Source organism: Panthera uncia, chromosome B4 (assembly GCF_023721935.1).
Source record: "Panthera uncia isolate 11264 chromosome B4, Puncia_PCG_1.0, whole genome shotgun sequence".
Lineage (NCBI taxonomy): Eukaryota > Metazoa > Chordata > Mammalia > Carnivora > Felidae > Panthera > Panthera uncia.
The window spans coordinates 16,947,656-16,968,824 of NC_064809.1; the positions used below are offsets into that span (position 1 = coordinate 16,947,656).

At 37.9% G+C, this 21,169-nt stretch overlaps 1 protein-coding gene across 3 annotated transcripts in view; it reads left to right on the forward strand.

The window, feature by feature from the left end:
* ARL5B (ADP ribosylation factor like GTPase 5B) overlaps window positions 1-18,880 on the forward strand; it is a 30,852-nt gene extending 11,972 nt beyond the window's left edge. For all 3 annotated transcript variants that reach the window (XM_049626898.1, XM_049626900.1, XM_049626897.1), the window contains exons 2-6: window positions 3,990-4,050; window positions 5,626-5,773; window positions 8,652-8,735; window positions 10,963-11,114; window positions 12,479-18,880. In XM_049626898.1, coding sequence (XP_049482855.1) covers window positions 5,630-5,773; window positions 8,652-8,735; window positions 10,963-11,114; window positions 12,479-12,527 — 429 coding nt within the window. In that variant the 5' untranslated portion in view covers window positions 3,990-4,050; window positions 5,626-5,629 and the 3' untranslated portion in view covers window positions 12,528-18,880. The remainder of the gene's footprint in view (window positions 1-3,989; window positions 4,051-5,625; window positions 5,774-8,651; window positions 8,736-10,962; window positions 11,115-12,478) is intronic.
* The last annotated feature ends 2,289 nt before the right edge of the window (window positions 18,881-21,169 follow it).

A 21,169-nucleotide genomic window follows, 5' to 3' on the forward strand; every position in this document is an offset into this window, starting at 1 on the left:
AAAAGAATATACAGTTTACATATCCACGTTGAGGATCAGTTGAAATTATAAAAGCATACAGTTGTATGGTTTTCTCCTCACAACTTGAGACATTTCAATTCTGGTGAATCAGAAATCCCCACTCCTGGCTCCGCAAGTAAAAGTGATGTTAAGTGTCTGACGTTCATCTGATTGGCAACAACTCAAAATCTGACAGTTAGGATAGATTCTTTCCCCACTTCACCGAGACTGAACTGAACTAGAATAATACATTTTGAAAGTTTTTTTTTTTTTTTAATCTATTAGGTAAACAACAAAAATTGTTGGGTGACATAGTACAAACTTACAAGCATCTTTTTTTAGTATCTGCTTTAGTTAACTGTGATAGGTGAAGGAAATTATTTTACCATGACTGCAGGAAATCACTAATTAGTTACATAATTTAGCTGATATTTTTGTTTCTGTACATAAAACAAGGTCTGTTGGCTGTTGATTACGCGCAGCTGAAAAGCAGTACAGAACAAGTACCTTAAGCCATGTTTTTTTAACATCAAGTGGTATCAGATGATTTATACTTCATTAATCTAGACACCACTTATGGACATTTAGAGCAGCATATGAATTTCCTTTCCTGCTGACAGTAAAGGTAGGTGCCGTCCGTGTTCTTCTTGAATAGGTAAAAGCTTGACTAACTAGCATTTGTGAGCTCAGGCCCTTGGTCATTGGCATACTCAAGTAGCAGCAAAGTACAATGGAGGCCTTTGAAGATGGGAGGAAGAATTACAGTTATGCCGCAGAGTACAAACAGCTTTTATTTTGTACTTGGCTTTTTAGTAAATGCCCGTTGAACTTGATTTCCCTCTTACTGTACAGATGATGTTCAAGAGGTGCTTTTTCAAAGAAAAGATTTAAAATACACTCTGTTGGGGCTCCTGGGTGGCTCAGTGGGTTAAGTGTCTGACTTAGGCTCACATCATATCTTGGCGGTTCGTGAGTTTGAGCCCCGCATCAGGCTCTCTGCAGTCAGCGCACTGCCCCCAACGAGCCTCTGTCTCCCTCTCTCTCTGCCCCTCCCCTGCTTTCACTCAGTTTCTCAAAAATAAACATTAAAAAAGTACAATACAATACATTCTTGGGGTGCCTGGGTGGCTCAGCCAGTTAAGTGTCCAACTTTGGCTCAGGTTTGTGGGTTTGAGCCCTTCGTCAGGCTCTGAGCCGACAGCTGGGAGCCTGGAGCCTGCTTCAGATTCTGTCTGTCTCTCTGCCCTTCTCCCGCTCGTGCTGTCTCTCTCTCTCTCTCTCTCTTTCTCTTTCTCTCTCAAAAATAAACATTAAAAAAATTAACAAAAATAAAATATAATACACTTATTTCATGCTTTTGTTTATTTTTGTTATTTCATACTTTAAAAAAATATTTAGCTCTTTCCCATTGATGATGTTTTGTTAGAATGTAGACTCAGGTTGCACCAGAAGGTAGGCCTCAGTTTAACTGAAGAATTGATGTAATACCTTTATTATAAGACCGAGGTGAAATTGTTTTGTCTTAATTGCTAGAATTCCCTATTACTGAGGGGAAAAGGAATCTGAAAAAGACCTGAAGTTAATCACTCAGTTGAAACTGTCATAAAACTCATGTTCTCTTCACCTTCAGAGTTCGTCACCTCTGACTTAGTTCAAATTGGGACCAGTCTTTCAGAATGATGCATTATGAGGGCAGGGTGCCTGGTGGCTCAGTCATTAAGCATCGGACTCTTGATTTCACCTCAGGTCATGATCTCACAATTCGTGCTTGGGATTCTCTCTCTCCCTCTCTCTCTGCCCCTCTGCTCTTATTTAAATAAATAAGAGCTTGGGATTCTCTCTCTCCCTCTTTCTCTTATTTAAATAAACTTAAAAAAATGATGCATTATTTATGACTTTTGCTGTCGCAGACCTTCAATACTCTGATCATTATCATACAAAATGTGAAGCGAGGGCAGGGCTGTTTGAAAATGGCCCCGGGTGTTGGTTCACTTTAGTGGCCTCAACAGTGAACCACGTGGTACTACCTTCTGTTTTCCTTTCCCAGCAGAAGTGTCCACGCCCAAGTTTAGCTTACTTCCAGACTAGTGGCTTCCTTCTCACTCCCGCAGGGACCCTTTGGTCTCCAGATGCTGGGCAGGTGGTTCCCAGCTGTCCCCAAAATTTAGAATGCTTGTTCCTCCACTGAAAGAGGGTTCTCATTCTTGGACTGTAAAGGGAGAAAAATAAAGATTGGCTCCTTTAGAAATTAAGGGATTATGAACCAAAGAGAGTCAAATAAGGAGAATTATAGTGAGTTATAATAAGCGAACAAGTTCTGTTCTTTTTTGCGTTTTACAAAGCAGTTTCTGCCATAGTGAAAAAAGCCCTTCGAGAGAACCATGTCCCTAGTCCTGTGGTATTACAGGCAGTACAGACAGTGTTCAGGTCGTTAAAGACGCATAAAGATACATAGTTTGTCACCTAAGAACTTGTCTGTGAACAATGGCCTCTCTTTTTGACTGATGCAGTATAAACACTCTCGAGTAGGAATACGAGCTGATGTCTGATGTATAATCCGAGTTTTTGTTGTTTTTTTTTTAATTTTTTTTTTCAACGTTTATTTATTTTTGGGACAGAGAGAGACAGAGCATGAACGGGGGAGGGGCAGAGAGAGAGGGAGACACAGAATCGGAAACCGGCTCCAGGCTCTGAGCCATCAGCCCAGAGCCCGACGCGGGGCTCGAACTCACAGACCGCGAGATCGTGACCTGGCTGAAGTCGGACGCTTAACCGACTGCGCCACCCAGGCGCCCCAATCCGAGTTTTGATACTATCACAGGTTAACAAGGGGAGCAGGGTTCTGATAGGAAATATGTCAAATCGTTGGCTAGAAATAAGTCGATTGTGTTGTGGTTCTTACGAAGGTTCCCTGGTAGCTTTTTAAGCCTTCTGCCCTGGGGAAGAGAGGTATCTTTAATATGTTCTGTAAAGTCTAGAAAAGATGACTCGGAAGTGTCTTCTCTGCGTTCAAAAGAGGTTTCAGAGTATGTACCACTTAACAGAATGATTAGATGGGCCTTAAAATCTATCAGTGAAACAAATGACTGTTTTGTGCATGGTGCCAGAGGGAGAAGACTCAAGAGGTTTTTGTTGCATGAGGAGCAGAAGCAGTATCTACTCAGAAGAGTTGTAAAATCCAGATTGAAAAAGCCTTGAGAACTAAGCAATTGCTTATTTATCTTTAAATTAATGGAAGGAGGGGCACCTGGGTGGCTCAGTCGTTTAAGGGGCTGAGCGTCCAGCCCTTGATTTCCGCTCGGGTCGTGATCTCACAGTCTATGGGTTCAAGTCCCACGCCCAGCACCACACCCACAGTGTGGAGCCTGCTTGGGATTCCCTCTCTGCCCCTCTCCTCTTGCGTGTGCACGTGCACGCTCTGTCTCTTTCTCTCAAAGTAAATAAACTTCGGAAAAGAAATAAGATGACGGAAAGAATGAGAAACTGATGGAGAGAATACGTGTGTCCTGTTGGTGACAGGGAAACCTTTTCATTTTTGTGTTTTAAATTGGATTTCTTCGTGAAAGGAAGAAACCGCATGTAGGTGGGAAAACTTCCAGGTGTAAAAACAACTTGCTAAAAAGCTGATTTGATTAGCAGAGGTGACAAGCAGGTGTGTAAAACATTTTTTTTAAACTTAGGTTGTATGTCGTAGTGCCTTGTCAGGATCAGAATTTGTGTTATTCCCCCCACACCGCTTCTCTTGAACTTCCCTCTAAACCCGGATCTCGCATTCGTTTATAAGACAGCCAGGTGGAGAACATCATACTAGATGGCCTCCCTTAACGTAGGTAACCTTGACATCGTGAAGCTCTGTTTACTCTGTGTTTTAACAATCCAGTAATAAGAATCCGGTGAATGATCCTCCTTAGAAAGCTAACTAATAATCATTGTTGCAAGCATGTAATTGTAGTAGTGTTAAATGTTTCTGGTTTGTTTTCTTTTTGTAGAACACAAAGTAATTATAGTGGGACTGGATAATGCAGGGAAAACCACCATTCTTTACCAATTGTAAGTATAGTTATTTATTTAAACAGTCTTCATTATTTAAGTTACCAGAACCAATTTTGTGTAATTAATAAGATACCATTGTAATATCCCGCAAAAAACTAAGTGTAATGGTTTTGTATTTTACCGAGCACAAAATTTGTTTCAAAAGTGAATAAAAGGGCTGTATGTTTGGTACAGCCTTCACAAACCCTCGTCTTTTTCTGGCCTTGAAAGAAAGACTTAATATTAAACTAAAATAAATACAGCATCCATCATAGTGCTGCAGTGAGGTGATAAAGTACATTTCACTTCATTCTTCCCACACTGCGGTTCATACAAGGAGACCAGTATCTCTAGGAAGCTCATTGCTACTCTCTTGACTAATAGCTCTGAATTGTTTCAACTTAGGCAGACTTGTCAGATCAAAAGAAATGAAGATCACCCCTGAAAGTCCTGCTTTTGTCACTCGCAGCCAGGAAAGGCTGGAGGCTTCCAGAGAGATACATTAATACTTGAAGGAAGTTTTAACAGCCTGTCAGTCCACTTGTCAGATCAGAGTAGCTCCCATCATCCTTTCAGGATTAATGAAATGATCCATGTTAAACAGTGGAAATGGATCTATGTCCCAAGCCTTTTAACAAGTAGTTGTAAGATACGGTGCTCGATTGTGTGGCTCTTGTCTCTTTCCACCTCATCCTAAGTCTGTCACCTGACAGCTGTCTGGAAACACTTCACTTAAGCAGTGCCTAATGTGTTTTTCGGCTCCTTTGCTAAAAAGCTGCTAACTTGTGGCTTGTTGTTTTACAGTAGAATGACTACTTGTTTTACTTTAAAACATTCATCCGATATCAATTATGTATTGTAATGCGACTCTGCCTTTAAACATCAAATGTAAACATTTCAGAAACCTGTCAGTTATTGAAATAATTTTCCACATAGCTTCAAAAACATGTAAGACCCAAGAGACAGTTGGAGACTTCTTTCAACACAGTAGCAGCGTATTATAGGCAAATACATATTTGTTGAATGAATGAATTAATGTGTCTTAATGCATAATTATGATAAATGTGGTATGAGCCTTAGTATTCTAAATATATTTACAGTTAATTTTAATTAAAATTTTCATTTGCCTGTAGCCTTATCTTTTTAAGGCTGTGGTTTAGGTTAATAGGCCTGAACTAATTTTTATGGCTGACCCAAGTCTCAATTTTCTCACGTGGACAGGCTTCAGAATTATACACAGCCTGCTATTCAGTGGTTGCGACTTTGCGAGCGTTGATGTCACAGTCACCTAGAAACTTGCTCTTTCGGGAAAGGGCCCTGGTTCTGCTCCGATAACAAGGGCATGGTGGTTTGGAATTTTGGCCACAGGAATACAAACTCACACCACAGTGTTTCCATCTCTCCAGATCAAGCCTTTAGTTTATTCCATTAAGAGGAAAAAAAAAAAAAGTCTTCCTTCAAGGCTTGTTCTTTGTCTAGGTGTTTGCATTAAATGTCCTCCCTGGTTCTAGTTTTGATGCTGTCTTTGGTGGGATAAAACTTCCCTCCGGTTCTCAAGATTTACAAAAGATTTGTTATGGTGTCTTTCAACAGCTTAATGAATGAAGTGGTTCACACATCTCCAACCATAGGAAGCAATGTTGAAGAAATAGTTGTGAAGAACACGCATTTTCTTATGTGGGATATTGGTGGTCAAGAATCACTGAGGTCGTCCTGGAACACGTATTACTCAAACACAGAGGTATACTGAGCCAGTTTCTGAATGTTAATAACAAGGACCACAGAGTCAACCCAGAAAATAGATAGGCAGTCCCCACGAGGCATGTTGGCAGTTGCTTTCCAATAAGATCCTTTTCGGTAAGGAATTTGAGGTTTCCAAATACCAGAGGAAAGGCAAGTAGAAAGACTAATGCCCACTGTTGGTTGCACGCCCGCTGCAGGGCGGACTGTATCCGGATAGTTCTCCTCCCAGTGCTCCTGTCAGGTCTCTGCTGTTGGAGAAGGTGGAGACCGGGATCAGTTAGACAACCTGTCCCAAGATCTCACAGCTGAGAGAGGCTCTGGTTAGGGAGGAATAAAATATTTTAGGCGTAATTGAATACAAGATTTTCAAATAACACGAATTGAGCATTCAAAATTTTGGTGAGATTATATTTTAGTTAAAAAAACAAATGGTTTTGCAGCACCCGCCCCCAACTTCTCTGTCACTTATTTCGCTACTTTACTGCTTCCGAGCCAACCCAGGAAACAGTCTGGACTAGCTTCTATTTCTGTGTTTATTTCTTGTTAAGCAGGTTTTTTTTAAACCATGCAGTGCTATTGAGACAGATTTATCTTTGAGTATACTGATGTACAATTGAATCCGTAATTTCTCTTTACAGACAGGGACGTCTGACCAATTATTTTTTCCTAAAATGAAGCCTATTAAAAATTGAGTGGCTTTTTTGAAGGGTGTGTGCAGAGGAGGTGGGGAGAGGCAAGGAATTTTTGGTGAATAAGTTTCCTTTTTAAATAAACATATATTCCTCTAGATTTATACTGCGATAGCATATGTACCTATGCATATATATTCCAGTGCAGTTTGTGATTGGTCCAACCAAAATGGCACATCCTAGGTCTTTAACGATTGTAGTAGCACTTAACTTTTCTTATTTGAAGCGGGGGGATAGGTTGGTAAGCAAATACGGTTCAAGGTTAGCTTAATGTATACTTCTGTAGTAAAATATTCTGCAACTAAAAATGTTAGAAAGAGAGAAACAACCTTTTACCATATGGCTACAGTTGCCCCTTGAATCATGCCAGTGTTAGGGACACTGACCCATGGTGTGGCCAAAAATCCACATATACCTGGACTCCTCAGAAACTTTACTAATAACCTACTGTTGAGCAGAAGCCTTACAGATAACAAAACGAGTGGATTAACACACCCTTTGTATGTTGTATGTATTATATGCTGTATTCTTACAATAAAGTAAGCTGGAGAAAAGAATGTTATTAAAAAATCATAAGCAGAAAATACATGTACAGTCCTGTACAGTTAAAGAATCACATTTAAGGGGATCTGCTCAGCTCAAACCCATGTTGTTCAAGGGTCACCTGTATTTAAGCAGCATAGCTCTTGGTGCCCTGTCAAAGCTCACAGTTAACTGCAGTTGTGTGGGAGAGGAGCCGTTACTTTTGATGAAGAGGTTAGAGTTGATTCTAGCTGATCCATGTATATTGATAACCTTACAAGAGGGTAGTTTTTGAAGTTGCAGAAACTCTAGAAGACTCCGCATGGATCCAGAAAGACATATGTTATTAATGACACCGTTTGCATGAAATGTTTTTTATAATAAGCTATTTTTCTTATTTAATTTTTTTCTTCCAAATTTGTATGTAAGGTCTGGTTAGTTAACAGAGTGTAATATTGGTTTCAGGAGCAGAATTTTAATAAACCATTTCTATAAGAATTCACAATTACTACAAGAACCTATGGCCTTTATCACAGCACACCAGCACGGCACCTAGCATTTGCAATCTTAGATTCTATGTCACGGGCCTGCCCATGTGACGTTTCCCCCATGGCCTTCTTCACCGTTGTCGTCCTCTTAACTTCTTCTCCGTAAGGAGTCCTCCGAAAGCCCAGTGTCTCCATTATAAGACAAGGAGTTCAGCTGCCGATGAATTCCTGCCACCTTCCTCTCATTAAGTTCCCTATGTTCTGTCCATGCGAATTTGCCATGTTTCTTACCTTTATTCCTTCCATTTTCTTCCTTGCCCTTCACGGTTTCTAGGCAGATTTCTCCACTTGTCTCTTTGCCTAATGTTAAGGTCATCTGAACAATCTGGTTTCACCCTCCCCCTTTTCCATTTATTCTGAGCCAGTCTATTAAAACCTTTAGCATCGCTTAATCTCACTTTTTAACTTTCTTCTTCTAAGATTCCATTAGGGGCCCTTTCACACTGTATCTTATTTTTCTTACCAAAGATGCTTTTATTTCTAATGTGTAAGACCCCACGTTTTTCATATACACCTTTACCAACAGTTTTCTCCAGCTGTCTTTGCTTGCTGCTCTTTAATTTCACCTACACCCACTCTAGCGTGTTAACCCCTAAGTGGGTATGTTTCCGTGTAGCACATTTTTTCTGGGGCTCTTACTGTTGGCATTGCTATGTAAAAATGTCTTGTTCATTAGTCTGTGTGTGTGTGTGTTTTTCTCTTTTTCTTTCAGACTAACTTGTGTGTCCCTAGTAGGCAGAAAACTGTCTCAAACATAAATAACTACTGATTGCTTAAGTCAGCGGTATAGAGTTTTAGTGGAAGTTATTTAAGTTAACTGTGACTTTCTTTTTAAAAATTATTTTTTATTACTTGCATTTAAAATAAATCCTAGTGTTACAGCGTATTGTGTATTCAAATATCACCTTTTTAAAATAAACTTGGGCATAGTTTTTCTTTGTTGAAATGATGAGTTCTTTTCTGAACATGTGGATTTTACAGTACAATACAAACTCTTCATGAAAAAGACCATTTTAAAGTAATGATGACGTCATGAAAATATTCCGTCACTTGAGAGTAGTTTTGCAGAAAACTTCAACATTCCATTCAATTTTCTTTCTTTTTAATTGTCTTCTAGTTCATCATTCTCGTGGTTGATAGCATTGACAGGGAACGACTAGCGATTACAAAAGAAGAGTTATACAGAATGTTGGCTCACGAGGTAAATTTTGAAAGCAAACGTAAACAGTGGAGTAAGGTATCTGTGTGCTGGTTTTGCTTTTTTACAAAGATGATGTGCTTTGCCATGGGTTATTTCATCATTAGCAAAATGTTGTATTTTGATGGACGTCTTGAAGTCAAAAAGTTTCATTATGTTTTCAGACTTGAAAACAACTCAGCACATTAATTTGTAGCCTATTATTGTTATTGATAAGATTTTTCAAGGTTAAAACTATTCATTCATGTCTTAAAGAGTCCAATAAATTGAAGCAAGAAAGAGGGAAAACTTGAGTGTTTTTTTCCAAGAGTTTATAATCACTGAAAATTCTTTAGTGAATAATCTGAGACCACTTGATTGTAACAATTTAAGATAGACCAAAAAACTTAGGTAATAAAACACATCCATCCACCTACCATCCAATATAAGATACTAAATATCTTATGAGACCCCCCCCTCCCGAATCTCATTTCCTTCCTTTCTCTCAAAGAGTCCTAAAAGAATTATATTATCCTAAAAGGAGTGAGAATCAATCCCATGTATATTTTTATATTTTCCCTACATTTTTATTTGTCAGTTGTATAAAATACTGTATTTCATTGTTCATAAAATCTTTTTTAAAAATGTTTATTTTTGAGAGAGAAAGAATGCACATGGGCACAGGAGAGGCAGAGAGAGAGGGAGACAGAGGATCTCAAGAAAGCTCAGCACAGAGACAGACACGGGGCTTGGACCCACGAACTGCCAGATCATGACCTGACACTCAGGCAACTGAGCCACCCAAGGTTCATAAAACCTTACATATGTATATGTATTTATGTATATATATGTATGTATACGTATGTATGTATATATATGTATAGGTATATATATATACACACATGTATATATGTGTGTGTATATATATATATATATGTATATATATACATATATATATATATATATATGTAACTCCATTTGGGGGGTTTTGTGCACAGCATTGTGATTATCCACATCAGCACATACAGCATTGGTTTCATTCCTTTCAACAGCTATGTAGTATTATTTTGTATGAATCTATCACAGTTGATCTGTCCTTCTATTAATGAACATTAGATTATTTCTAATATTTTGATAATATGAACAGTTCTGCATTGAGCATAAATGAATGTGGTTACCTTATACCAGTAGTCATGAGCATTGCCCAGCCTTTCACCTTCTGTGCTCTTCTTTAAATTTGGAGAAATTCTTGGGGCGCCTGGGGGGTTCAGTCAGTTAAGTGTCCAACTCTTGGTTTCGTCTCAGGTCATCATCTCATGGTTTGTGAGTTTGAGCCCCATATGGGGCTCTGTGCTGGTAACACGGGGCCTACTTGGGATTCTTTCTCTCTGCCCCTCCTGTGTGTGCGTGCATGTGTGCTCGCCTGCTTGTTCTCTCTCTCTCTCTCTCTCTCTCAAAACAAATAAATAAACTTTAAAAATAAATTTGGAGAGATTCTGTACTGTTTGGCAACATATTACCGTATTTGCCTATTAGAATATTGCTTATATAGTTTTTTTTGTTGTTGTTTTTTACATTTATTTATTTTTGAGAGATACAGACAGAGCACTAGTCGGGGAGGGATAGAGAGAGAGGGAGACACAGAATCTGAAGCAGGCTCCGGGCTCTAAGCTATCATCAGCACAGAGCCCGACGCGGGGCTTGAACTCACAAATCGTGAGGTCATGACCTGAGCCGAAGTCAACCGCTTACCTGACTGGGCCACCCACGCACCCCTGCTCGTATAGTTTTAAATCAATGTTTAAGATGCATGTTTATTTTACTTTTAGTCTGACCCCTTTGGCCCAACAATATAAAAATAATTTTTGATGATCTAGCTTATGTTAATTAGCCTATCTTTGTTAGAGCGAATCATTAAATCACTATTGAGAAAATTTATTTTCATCTCGATACAATTTCCATTTATTCGTTTGTTTATTTAATTGAGGTTTTATTTTTTAAGTAAGTTCTACTTCTGGTGTGGGGCTTGAACTCATGGCCCTGAGATCAAGAGTCACATGCTTTACTCACTCAGCCAGCCAGGTGCCCCTCAATAAAATTTTTAAGTTAAATATTACTGCCTAATCAATCATTTTAAAGTAGAGGGATTTCGTTATAACTGTCCAGTTGGACATATTTGACCTTCCTGCTTCATTAGTTTAATTTGAATTGTGCTATTTCATGTTTTAGAAATATTTCATATTGATTGCAGGATTTACGGAAAGCCGCAGTCCTGATCTTTGCAAATAAACAGGATATGAAAGGGTGTATGACAGCAGCTGAAATCTCTAAATACCTCACCCTTAGTTCAATTAAGGATCATCCATGGCACATTCAGTCCTGCTGTGCTTTAACAGGAGAAGGGTAAGTGCTAAACAATATGGGGGGAGGTATGACTTCTGTCAAATTTCTGTTTTTTAAGGCAGTTGTTTCTTCTTTGATGCTGTTTTGGGTTTTTGTTTTTGTTTTTTGGGTTTGTTGTTGTTGTTCTTAAAGATAGTTTTTGTATTTCAATTTTATAAGGTAAAAATAATTTTAGTTGCTTACTGTTGTTAAATTACACTTTAGCAAAGTTACGCATGTTTTGTAACTTTTAATATAAACAGAATATTTTAGCATAAAATGTCAATAACAAACTTTTGAATTAAGTTTTCACAATCCAGATTTTCAGTGGATATTCATTTCTTGTATCATTTACTAACTGGGCGGCGGAGGTGGGGGACTGTAGTGTTGCCTGAATTAAAGAGGAAGCTTCAAAGAAATTTCACATTTCAGTAAAGGCATAATTAAACCTGAACTTTCAGCTTTCCACAAGAGTACATCTCCTTTATTATTCGGAGTCCTTTGGTGGGACATACGTCAAGAGACCAATCATTTAAGGGGCGCCTGGGTGGCTTGGTTGGTTAAGCGTCCGACTTCGGCTCAGGTCATGATCTCACGGTCCGTGAGTTCGAGCCCCCGGGTGGGACTCTGTGCTGACAGCTCAGAGCCTGGAGCCTGTTTCAGATTCTGTGTCTCCCTCTCTCTCTGCCCCTCCCCTGTTCATTCTCTGTCTCTCTCTGTCTCAAAAATAAATAAATGTTAAAAAAATAAAAATAAAAAAAAAGAGAGACCAAACATTTAAGACAAATGCTTATGATGGTGTATTCTTCTCTCCTCAAAACTTGAGTTTGGATAGAGTAGGCCAAAGAGAACCCAGTGTGCCACCCATGAATTATCCCATTCATTTCCAGGAATTTATTTATCCTCCAACCAACCTGACCTTCTTAGTTATGCTCATATTAGAAATCGCTTGTAATATAATAGCTGTGTAATATAATAGACTTTTTTGACCTATACTTTTAAGACTGGGCTGTAAGCATTCCATTCTTTAGAATTTAGGAGGGCAGGGCAAAGTTCCTGTTGCCTTTCTATAGTGGTTTCAGTTTTAATCTTACAGGGGGATGAGGAGTATTTGCAATCTTGATGGCAAAACTGCCAGAGCTGTTATCTTCAAGATGAGACTGAAGCAATTTCCCAGTTACTCAACTGATTAATATCATTTTTTCTAAGTGAATCTTCCACTTAAAGATTCCACTTCGTACGGTGTTACCTCCATCTTGTCACTTACGTGTATAAATAATTATCATAGTACCAACAGTTGGGGAAGACTTAAAAATAATAAGTGTGCTTCCAATTAGAAAGTTGAAATATTTTCATTTTGAAAATACTTCTCTCCTTTGTTTCAGGTTATGCCAAGGTCTAGAGTGGATGACCTCCCGGATTGGTGTGAGATAACTTTTTGCCTGAAAAGAGACTGCTCTATTTATTCTGTGACATGAACATTTTCCTAGTACCTTTGGCTGCTAAGGCAGCAGCATGTTTAATTTATAACAACACAAACCTCTATGAGCAACACTTGAATCAAGTGCAGCTGAACTGGAACATAAAAGATTTTTTCTTAACTTTTTTTTAATGCACTAATCTTCAGTTGGATGAACATAACGTATAACGGTGTTTTCGGCAACATAATTCTTCTAACTGCTGATTCTGATTATTCAATAACTGCCTTGTAAGAAATGTTTGTCATATGTTTAATGTTTTCTGAAGTATTGTGATAACTTTAATGACCAATTTCTTTCATTTCTTGACCACCTCCTTTCCCTACCAGACAATTCCTGGTTTCACAGAGTAGTAGTGGAAATCATCAGGCACTGCTTGCAAAACTAACCAGCACTAAATATTTGCTCCCTCTTTAAACCACTTCTCTTTTGGACAGAACTTATTATAGAGAAAGGAATCAGCCTCGAAGATATATCTGTAAGGAAAATTAACCATCATGAGAACTGCCTTCACAGAAGTTAATTTCACCCAATTATTACAAGTCATGGAATAATTTTAAGTTATGATTAGCATGGAAATTAAGTAGGCTATTTATCTAAAAGAATTAAATTTACTTTTCTGCCTCCAACACGAGATTAGTTTTTGGCTAAAATCTAATCAAGGAAAAATACTTGAAAGCCCAACTTTGATGGTTAATATTTTAGAGGAATCTGATATTTCAAAAATGTCACGCATTATTCAACACGTCCATTAATTATCGCAAGTTACTAAAGCATACCAGCACTGATATCAAAACAAGACACTTGGAATATATCTCTTACTATCAGTGATAAACAAGTGTATTATCAGCAGAAACTTCAACTACTCCGTCTGCAAGGGAGAGTGCATCTGCTTGGGGCAGTAGCCAAAGCAGAAGCATAAACATTTCCTTTCTTAAAATTTGAAATTGCGTGTGGATTTTGAACAGTGTTTCTACCACCAGCATTGTATTACTTAGAAAGCCATAGGCTTTCCGTAAGTCCATCTGAGGTTATAGTGTGATAGGCTTGAAATACTTGCCACCTCTCTTGTTAGTTACCCCTCGTGTTCTAAAACTTTGGTGAATTACAGGAAACTGCTGAATCTAATCCTAGCTTTCAGAGCAGTGCCATGAGACCCAACGTCAACACTAACATAAGTTAAAAAGTAGGAAGGGAAAGAGTCCTAATCTATCAAAAGTTCATTGCATATCATTAAAAAGCTTTCCAAGGCAGTGGTCTAATATGAACAGTAATCTAGGGCATACTTAAGAGGGAGGACAAGTATTCTAATTTTGATCCCCTATTTCACGTGTGGGATTTTGCGATAATGAAAGGGATAAATTGCATCCCTAGAGAATAATACTTCCTTTTTGCAGTATTTTTTTTCATGTGGGTCAAAAATAGGATTCAGTGTTGATACGAATATCTAAATACCTATTCAAAAATGGTATTTTAATTTTAATATTTTTTATTGTAAATTGGTTTTAATTTTGCTCTGTTTTCAGGTATACTTGATCTGTTATATTTAGTCTAATTTAGTTGAATGAATGTGGTAACATTTTCTATTTAGTGGTAGCACACCCTAGAACTGAAAAATGGCCAGAGGAAGGCTTTCTGGACTTTGGGAACTAGTGGTTTATTAACCTTGTTTTGAACCTTTTTCTTAGTGACTCTATACTGGGTAGAGGATAAATGTTGATTTTAATAAAATCCATATTCCTAGAACATGAGAGGACAGCAAACATAAATCAATACGGATGCTTTGTAGTATATGTTTGGGGGCAGGACGAAGTACAAAGATACAATTTACCTGAAGCACACTTTGCCAGAATACCTATCTTGGTTCTAGAGTTTAGCCATAAATTCTGAGGATAATTCTCTTAACTCCATCCTGAGAAAACACATTTAATAGTCCTGTATCCATTCTTCTTATGAAATTTATCTTCTTATATCTAATAGGATTGGCTGGCTCAATTTTCTTCTATCAAATTACACGGTTTTGGTGTTTTGTTTTGTTTTGTTTTGTTTTGTATTACCACATCAGCATTATATTGAAAGTGTTTTTAATAGTTGATTGTATTTTGTCAAACATCTAGTATAGATTCAAGTTTGCTATTTAATTTTTTAAAACACAGTTTATTTTCTTTTCTAAATTTTTTAAAAAAGCATTTTGTTAGTTTTGAATCAGAAATGGTTATGTTAGCTGTGTTGAAAATGAAATCAACATCCCACTAGTTTCTGTGGCAATGACTGGGAAAAGTTCAAATAGGAAATTCATGTAAGACTTTTTAAAAGTGTTTTATAGGTTCTCGTTAGATATTTCCTGTTACAGTAATATGAAAACTGATTATCCTTTACTCCAAGAGAATGTTTTGACCCAAGAACTTATCTAATGCTAAAGCATTGATTCTGACATTCTTTGTAAATCAACTGTAAGATACTGTCTGATGAAAAATGTAAATTTGTGATTCGTGCCTTTATTCACACTTTGAGATGAGTTCTCAGTTTTGTACTCTACCTGTTCTTTAGAATGCAGATTAGCAGCTAATTAATTTGACAATGACATAAACTCGAGATTCACTCTCCCTGCCACCCCTTAAGTTGCCTAGCAAAGTTTCTAGTAAGTAGTGGAAAGCAAAGGACCCACCCACATTACTTTCAGGAGAATATTCTATATTCTGTTTTTATTTTGAGGATAAAGAAACAGAAGTTTAACAGATCTTTTCAGTATTTTATTAGAACTAAAATGTAACTGCTACCCAAATATGGATTTCTCTTCATTTTGAACATGTCACATTCTTATTTAAACACATGGCTTTCATCGCAGCCCGTTTGGGAACTCTTAGAATTAACCGGCCCTTTTATATGGGAATATACTACATAATATGTATTGTTAGTGTAATTTAATTCTTTCAGATCTGAAATGACATATTATCTGTTGGAAAACTAATGATTAAATACATAATTTCTGCTTTTACATTCTGTGTTAGTATGCTTAAAGGTAAAATTTATTCTATATTCATTAGAGGAAAGATAATAAATCCAAGCTCTGTTGTTAAAAATAATTTTTAAATGGGCACTACCCCTCTAGCCATAGTCATTCTGATTAAGCACAAAGTAACTTTTATTTTCTGGAGCATAAGAGAAATTATTTTCCTATGGAAACAGTGAGTGATACAGGCAGTGCTGTAAACAGTATTCTCTGAAGAGTTATGGAAAGTCAACAAAAGCAAAGAAATTTAAAGAAAACAATAAATCTTTATATTTTTAAAAATCTTTTTGGTGTAGTATCCTAGAACAAATTCTAAATGGAATTGTTTGTGACTAGCACTCTTAATTCTTAACTACGTAACATAAAACTATATCAGTAGAAAAATGTACTGGTTATGCCTGTAGATGGGTAAGTTCCTTTGACATTTATCTTTGAAGAGCAACTTCATGAGTCTAACTTTTCATCTATGGCTTTGGATCCAAAATATTTCATATCCAGTGCAATTCTAAAGGATCTTTTATATTTTGCTGGCATAAAGTCACTTTGAGATTCAGTCTGATGAGTTGGATCTAGTAGAATATTGTGTTGGCTGTCTAAAGAAGTGGTTTTCAATCTGAATTTGGCCCTTGTGTGTCTCGTGACTTTAGACAGTTACTGTTCATGGTCTTTCTATTTTTTCCCCCCCACAATGAGGAACTTAAGCCCACTAAAAAAACTCCACCATATAAAGTCCTGAATCCTTAAACACTATATTAAAGTTGAAAAACCAAAAAAAAAAAAAAAAAACTAGGAAAGGACCTGAAATATGAAATTAAATTCACTTCTATCTATGGTTGGATTCCCACCTCATTATCATTTAGTTTATGAATACAATCAAATAAAACAAAGTAGCAACTAGTCACTGCCGCTCAGCTTCACTAAGCTAATGACAGTGCAGAAGAGAAAATCGGCCATATTGCCAAGGAAATGATTTTAAGCTGCTGATAAAACACCAGTGTGTGTTTAAAATACTCTCTTCTGGAGAATACCTGGCTTTCCCGGCTTTTACTAATTAGAAGTGGTTAGTTTGTTCAGAGTTTATTGGCTTTCGATGCCACCCCAAACTCCAATTCTGTTGGACTTTACGGTATTGAAAGGATAGTGCAGTCAGGCGGTCAATATTTTACAGACATCTGTATAAATCTGAGAGTAGTTTATATTCAAGGTTAGTTCCTTCAGTAATGTCTGTCTCATCCTTATTTATTTAGTATTACTGTGAAGACTGTAAATCCAAGTCAGCTTTCCAAAATATTTTTTTTAGGAGTTCCAGGTGGCCAAAATTAAATCGAGAAGGTCAAAACAAAAAAAATTTTTTTTCAACTTCTCCATTTTAAACTAGAAGAAGTACGGTGTTCAAGAGATCCAAAATCAGATACCAAATCATGCAGATGATTTGGTAAAATGTTTGGGAAAAGTTAACTTGGAGGTATCGACCTAGAAACGAAGGTCAAAACAGTTGATAGTGAAGATAAACATGAGGTAGAAAAGTCTTCAAAAGGATATTAAGTAATAGAAAATGTGGATGAAAACAGTGAATTTCCCTCGTTAAGGCACTTAAAATTACTAGAAAGCACAGTCTTTTACTCTAGAACTAGATCTCTTACTTTTAAAGTGGCCATAGGACCAAAGACTGATGAGATTTTTTAGAATTTGTTCGTGTTTTCAAGTCACATCTTTTTTATTTTTCCTTAAATGGTAATCTGCACGGTATCCTAGAAATGGGGGAATAAAAACACTGTGCTGTGCCTATCTTTTGAAATAGATAACAAAGTTCTAGAAGAATGGAAATGTTCTCCTGCACAAACTTTGTAATATTTTAATTAAAAAATTACCTCATTTTTCAATCCATAAGGTGCTTTGCTCAAGCTTGTGGGATGCCTCACCCATCAATACCCCCTTCACCCAAACTGTATTTGAAATATGCAAAGTTCACAATGAAGGGGTAGCATTCCTTGGAGGTTTTGTTTTGTTTTATTCTTACTTGCCGCCAGCAGGGTTAACACGGTTTTGCAGATTCATTAAAGCTCACAGGCCAGTGCTCAGCCAGTACTTGGTTTCATTAAAATCAAGGGCAAGGACAACCCTAAAATTTGATCGATTATATACTGTGACTATATTTCCACCGGTGTTGGGGAGATATCAAATGACTATCATTTATTTGCGTATTTTGGCCCTATTCACTTGAGGCTATTGTCATTTTAATCCGCTTATATTTTCCCTCAGGAAGTTCAGGGAGTCAACAAGCCTCTTATTTTATTCTCTTGGAGTAAACTGTTCAGTCTAGCTATGAAAGTTTTGATTTAAAAAGAAACGTGTAGCTGCTATTTCATTAAAAGTGTGAAATAAAATGATGGTTATGATTTTTTCCAATTATGTAATAGTTTTAAATTTTACCCTATGTATTGCACAGAGCATGGTTAAAAAAAAACAAAAACAAAAGCAATTACAACCTTGTTCCTGTATTTCTCCTACTCAGAATATAATGATTATAATCACACATTGCCATCTTAACATAAATTGGTGCTTTAGAGCATTAAAGAGGAAACAGCAGGCCCTGTCTAATACACTTTTTGCCTCAGAATATAAAACTACTTTAAAGTATATTTATATTTATGTTCCCTTCTTAAGGTTTCAGTACAAACTGTTACCCATCAAGCTTCAGGCTTTCTACAAAAGCTGTAACAATATCGGAACTAATCAGCTTGGTCCAACAGGTGGTGTTACTGTTGACAAAAGTCTGAATTGGATCTCTCTGTGGGTCCCACCCTATTGCATAGAGGGCAAAAAAAGAATGTCTTTGACACCACAAACCGTGCTTCTTAATCCCAACCAAGCAACTGAAGTGTGTGCTGTCGGTCTAATGTATAGCATCAATAAAATTCAAAGAGCAAACCAATTACTTAATGCATTCACACCATCACTTCTTGCAAATGGTTCAAAGCATGTTCTACTAATGGTGGGGCTGTTTAAAGACACGTTTTAACTTTTTTAATAGCTTCATGACTGTTGTAAAATGCTTCTTTGTATATGTTCAGTTTAGGTTGCTTGGTACTCATGATTTTTTTTATTTCTGCAATTATACTGAGTTGCTTGCATGCCTACTCACCCAAGTAAAAAGGATGCTGTTTGCTCTGGAATGTTCATCTTTCAGACAGGTTTTTGGCTCATTTGCAATCATGGTGCAATACAGTGTAACGTTCATTTGTTTTCCGTCAACAGTTTTATTTTTGTCATAATAAATAATTACTTTTCCAATATGTCACGAACCCGGTGGTTTCCTTTAAAGATGACAATCTGTTTGAACAATCTTTTTGTTGCGAGGGATAGAAACCCACCTAAGATAATGAAGCAAGGAATTTGTTATAAGGGTGAGAGGTCAGGTTGTGGGTGCTCATGGAACCCAAGGTCAAGGACACAACTGGGTTTTTGAATAGGTTAGGACCAGAGACCCAGGGACCCTGAAGAGAAACCAGAGTCCTTTATCCTCTCCATCTCTTCTTTTTCACTTGTCTCCTAGGCAGTCCACGTGGCGGAAAATGCCCGAATCAAATTGCGCCTGTAGCTCAATCTTTGTCCAAGGGAGAAGTCAGATGGTCGTTAGGTTCTTAGTTACGTTGTCAGAAGCCGCCCTCCATGCTTCTGAGTCAAAATAGAACGTGAAGACAGGGTTTGGGATAAAGAGGAGCCATAGTTTTATTGCTTTCTGGGCGAAGGAGGCTGCAGCAGGCTAAGACCTTCCAAAACTGCCAGCCCAGGCGCTGAGGAATTTCACAGAGAAATACAGGATCTAGCCGGTTTCAGCAGGAGTCTGGAACTTGGCTGCCAGCCTGTGGGTCAGGTGTGCGGGGTGATACGGGGCTCCTCAAACAAGAGGCTAAGAAAGGAAGGGGTGGTCGGCGGAGGAGGGGAGAAAGGTCACTTCGTTGAAAAATCGAGCCTAGCTGAAGCCTTAATGCAGCCATTTGTATTTTTGTTCCAGTTTATGCTTTTAGTGGGTTTCGGATGGTTCACTTCCCTGCATTGGGTCAGTTTCTCCTTCTGGTCCGAACAACTGTGGCTTGGGGGAAGGTAACACTTAACAGAGACAGGGAATCCCCGAGCTGTTTTAAGGCAGTCCAAGTGGGTGTGTAAGGGTATAAGAGGAAATCTATTTGGTCTTTGTACCGTGGTCTGGAGACAAAACTTCTCAGCCCCTCGGAATTTCCTGAATGGTTAGAGTGTCTTTTTTTCATTCAGAAGAAGGCTCCTTTGAGCTTATGTTAATGACTCATTATGATGATGTTTATTATTGTTATTATTATTATGTTAGTGACTCAGCGTGGACCCCTAGATAGGCTGAGTGTAGCTGGTCCACAGGAAGACCAAATGAATAGAAGGTTGGAACTTGTCTACCCATCAGCCTCTGGGAAGGGAAGCGGATGCTGCTGATGAAACTGGGAAAACTTGAACAAGACTGATAAGCTTCCTGGTTAGTAAACACATCCACATGCCCGGATGGTGGTACACCCGTTGTATGGGGACTCTCAGACCTTGCCGTATATACCTCTTCATCTGGCTCTTCTGTATCCTTTATAGTAAACTGGTAACTATAAGTAACTGTTGAGTTCTGTGAGCCACTCTAGCAAATTAAACCCAAGAAAGGGATTTCGGGAACCTCCCCTCTATAGCCAGAGACACAAATGACAGTCTGGACTTGGCATCTGAAGTGGGGAGGGAGGGGAAAGTACAGTTTTGTGAGAGTGAGGCTTTAGTCTATGGGATCTGACCCTATCTCCAAGTGGATAGTATCAGAATTGAGCTACGTTGTAAGACACCCAATCAACGTCTGCTAAGAATCGGAGAATTGCTTGGTGATGTTGCAAAAACACATTGGAATGTGTACTCCACTGTGAGGTGTAATTGGAATCTTCCACACATTGTATGTTCTTTAAATTGTGTTCTTGTAAAAAAAAAAAAAAATGAGATGTAATCTAATATTGTAGGACCATACGTCTTCATTATATTCATTAATTAGGTTCCTGAAGGGTAGTGGCTTAACACCCTCCTTTTTTTCATAGTCCTCTTTGAGAATGCGATGAAAGATATCCACACTGAAAAATTACACCTGCATACTCATGTGAAACGTTGGGATCCGGGAATGAACAGTCAAGACTTCTCGAGGCGTCTTTGGTGCAAAAATGGTGGTTTTATTAAAGCACAGGGACAGGACCCATGGGTGGAAAGAGCTGCACTGGGTTTGTGAGAAGTGACTGATTACATACTTTCAAGTTGGAAGGGGGTTAGGGATAGCATAAGTCTCTAAGGAATTTGGAAACAAGGTTTTCAGGACCTTGAGAGGCTAGATGTTAGGATAAGGTCACTACTGTCTAGTAAACCCTTAGTCACCAGAACCTTTTGTTGTATGTCAGTGGGCTATAAGTTTGGAGGATGATTACTAACATATAGCTTGGGGGGCAGGTAGAGAGAGATAAAGGAAGTTTCCAAAGAAATGAATATATATATATATATATATATATATATATATATATCAGGCTAATGTCAAGCCA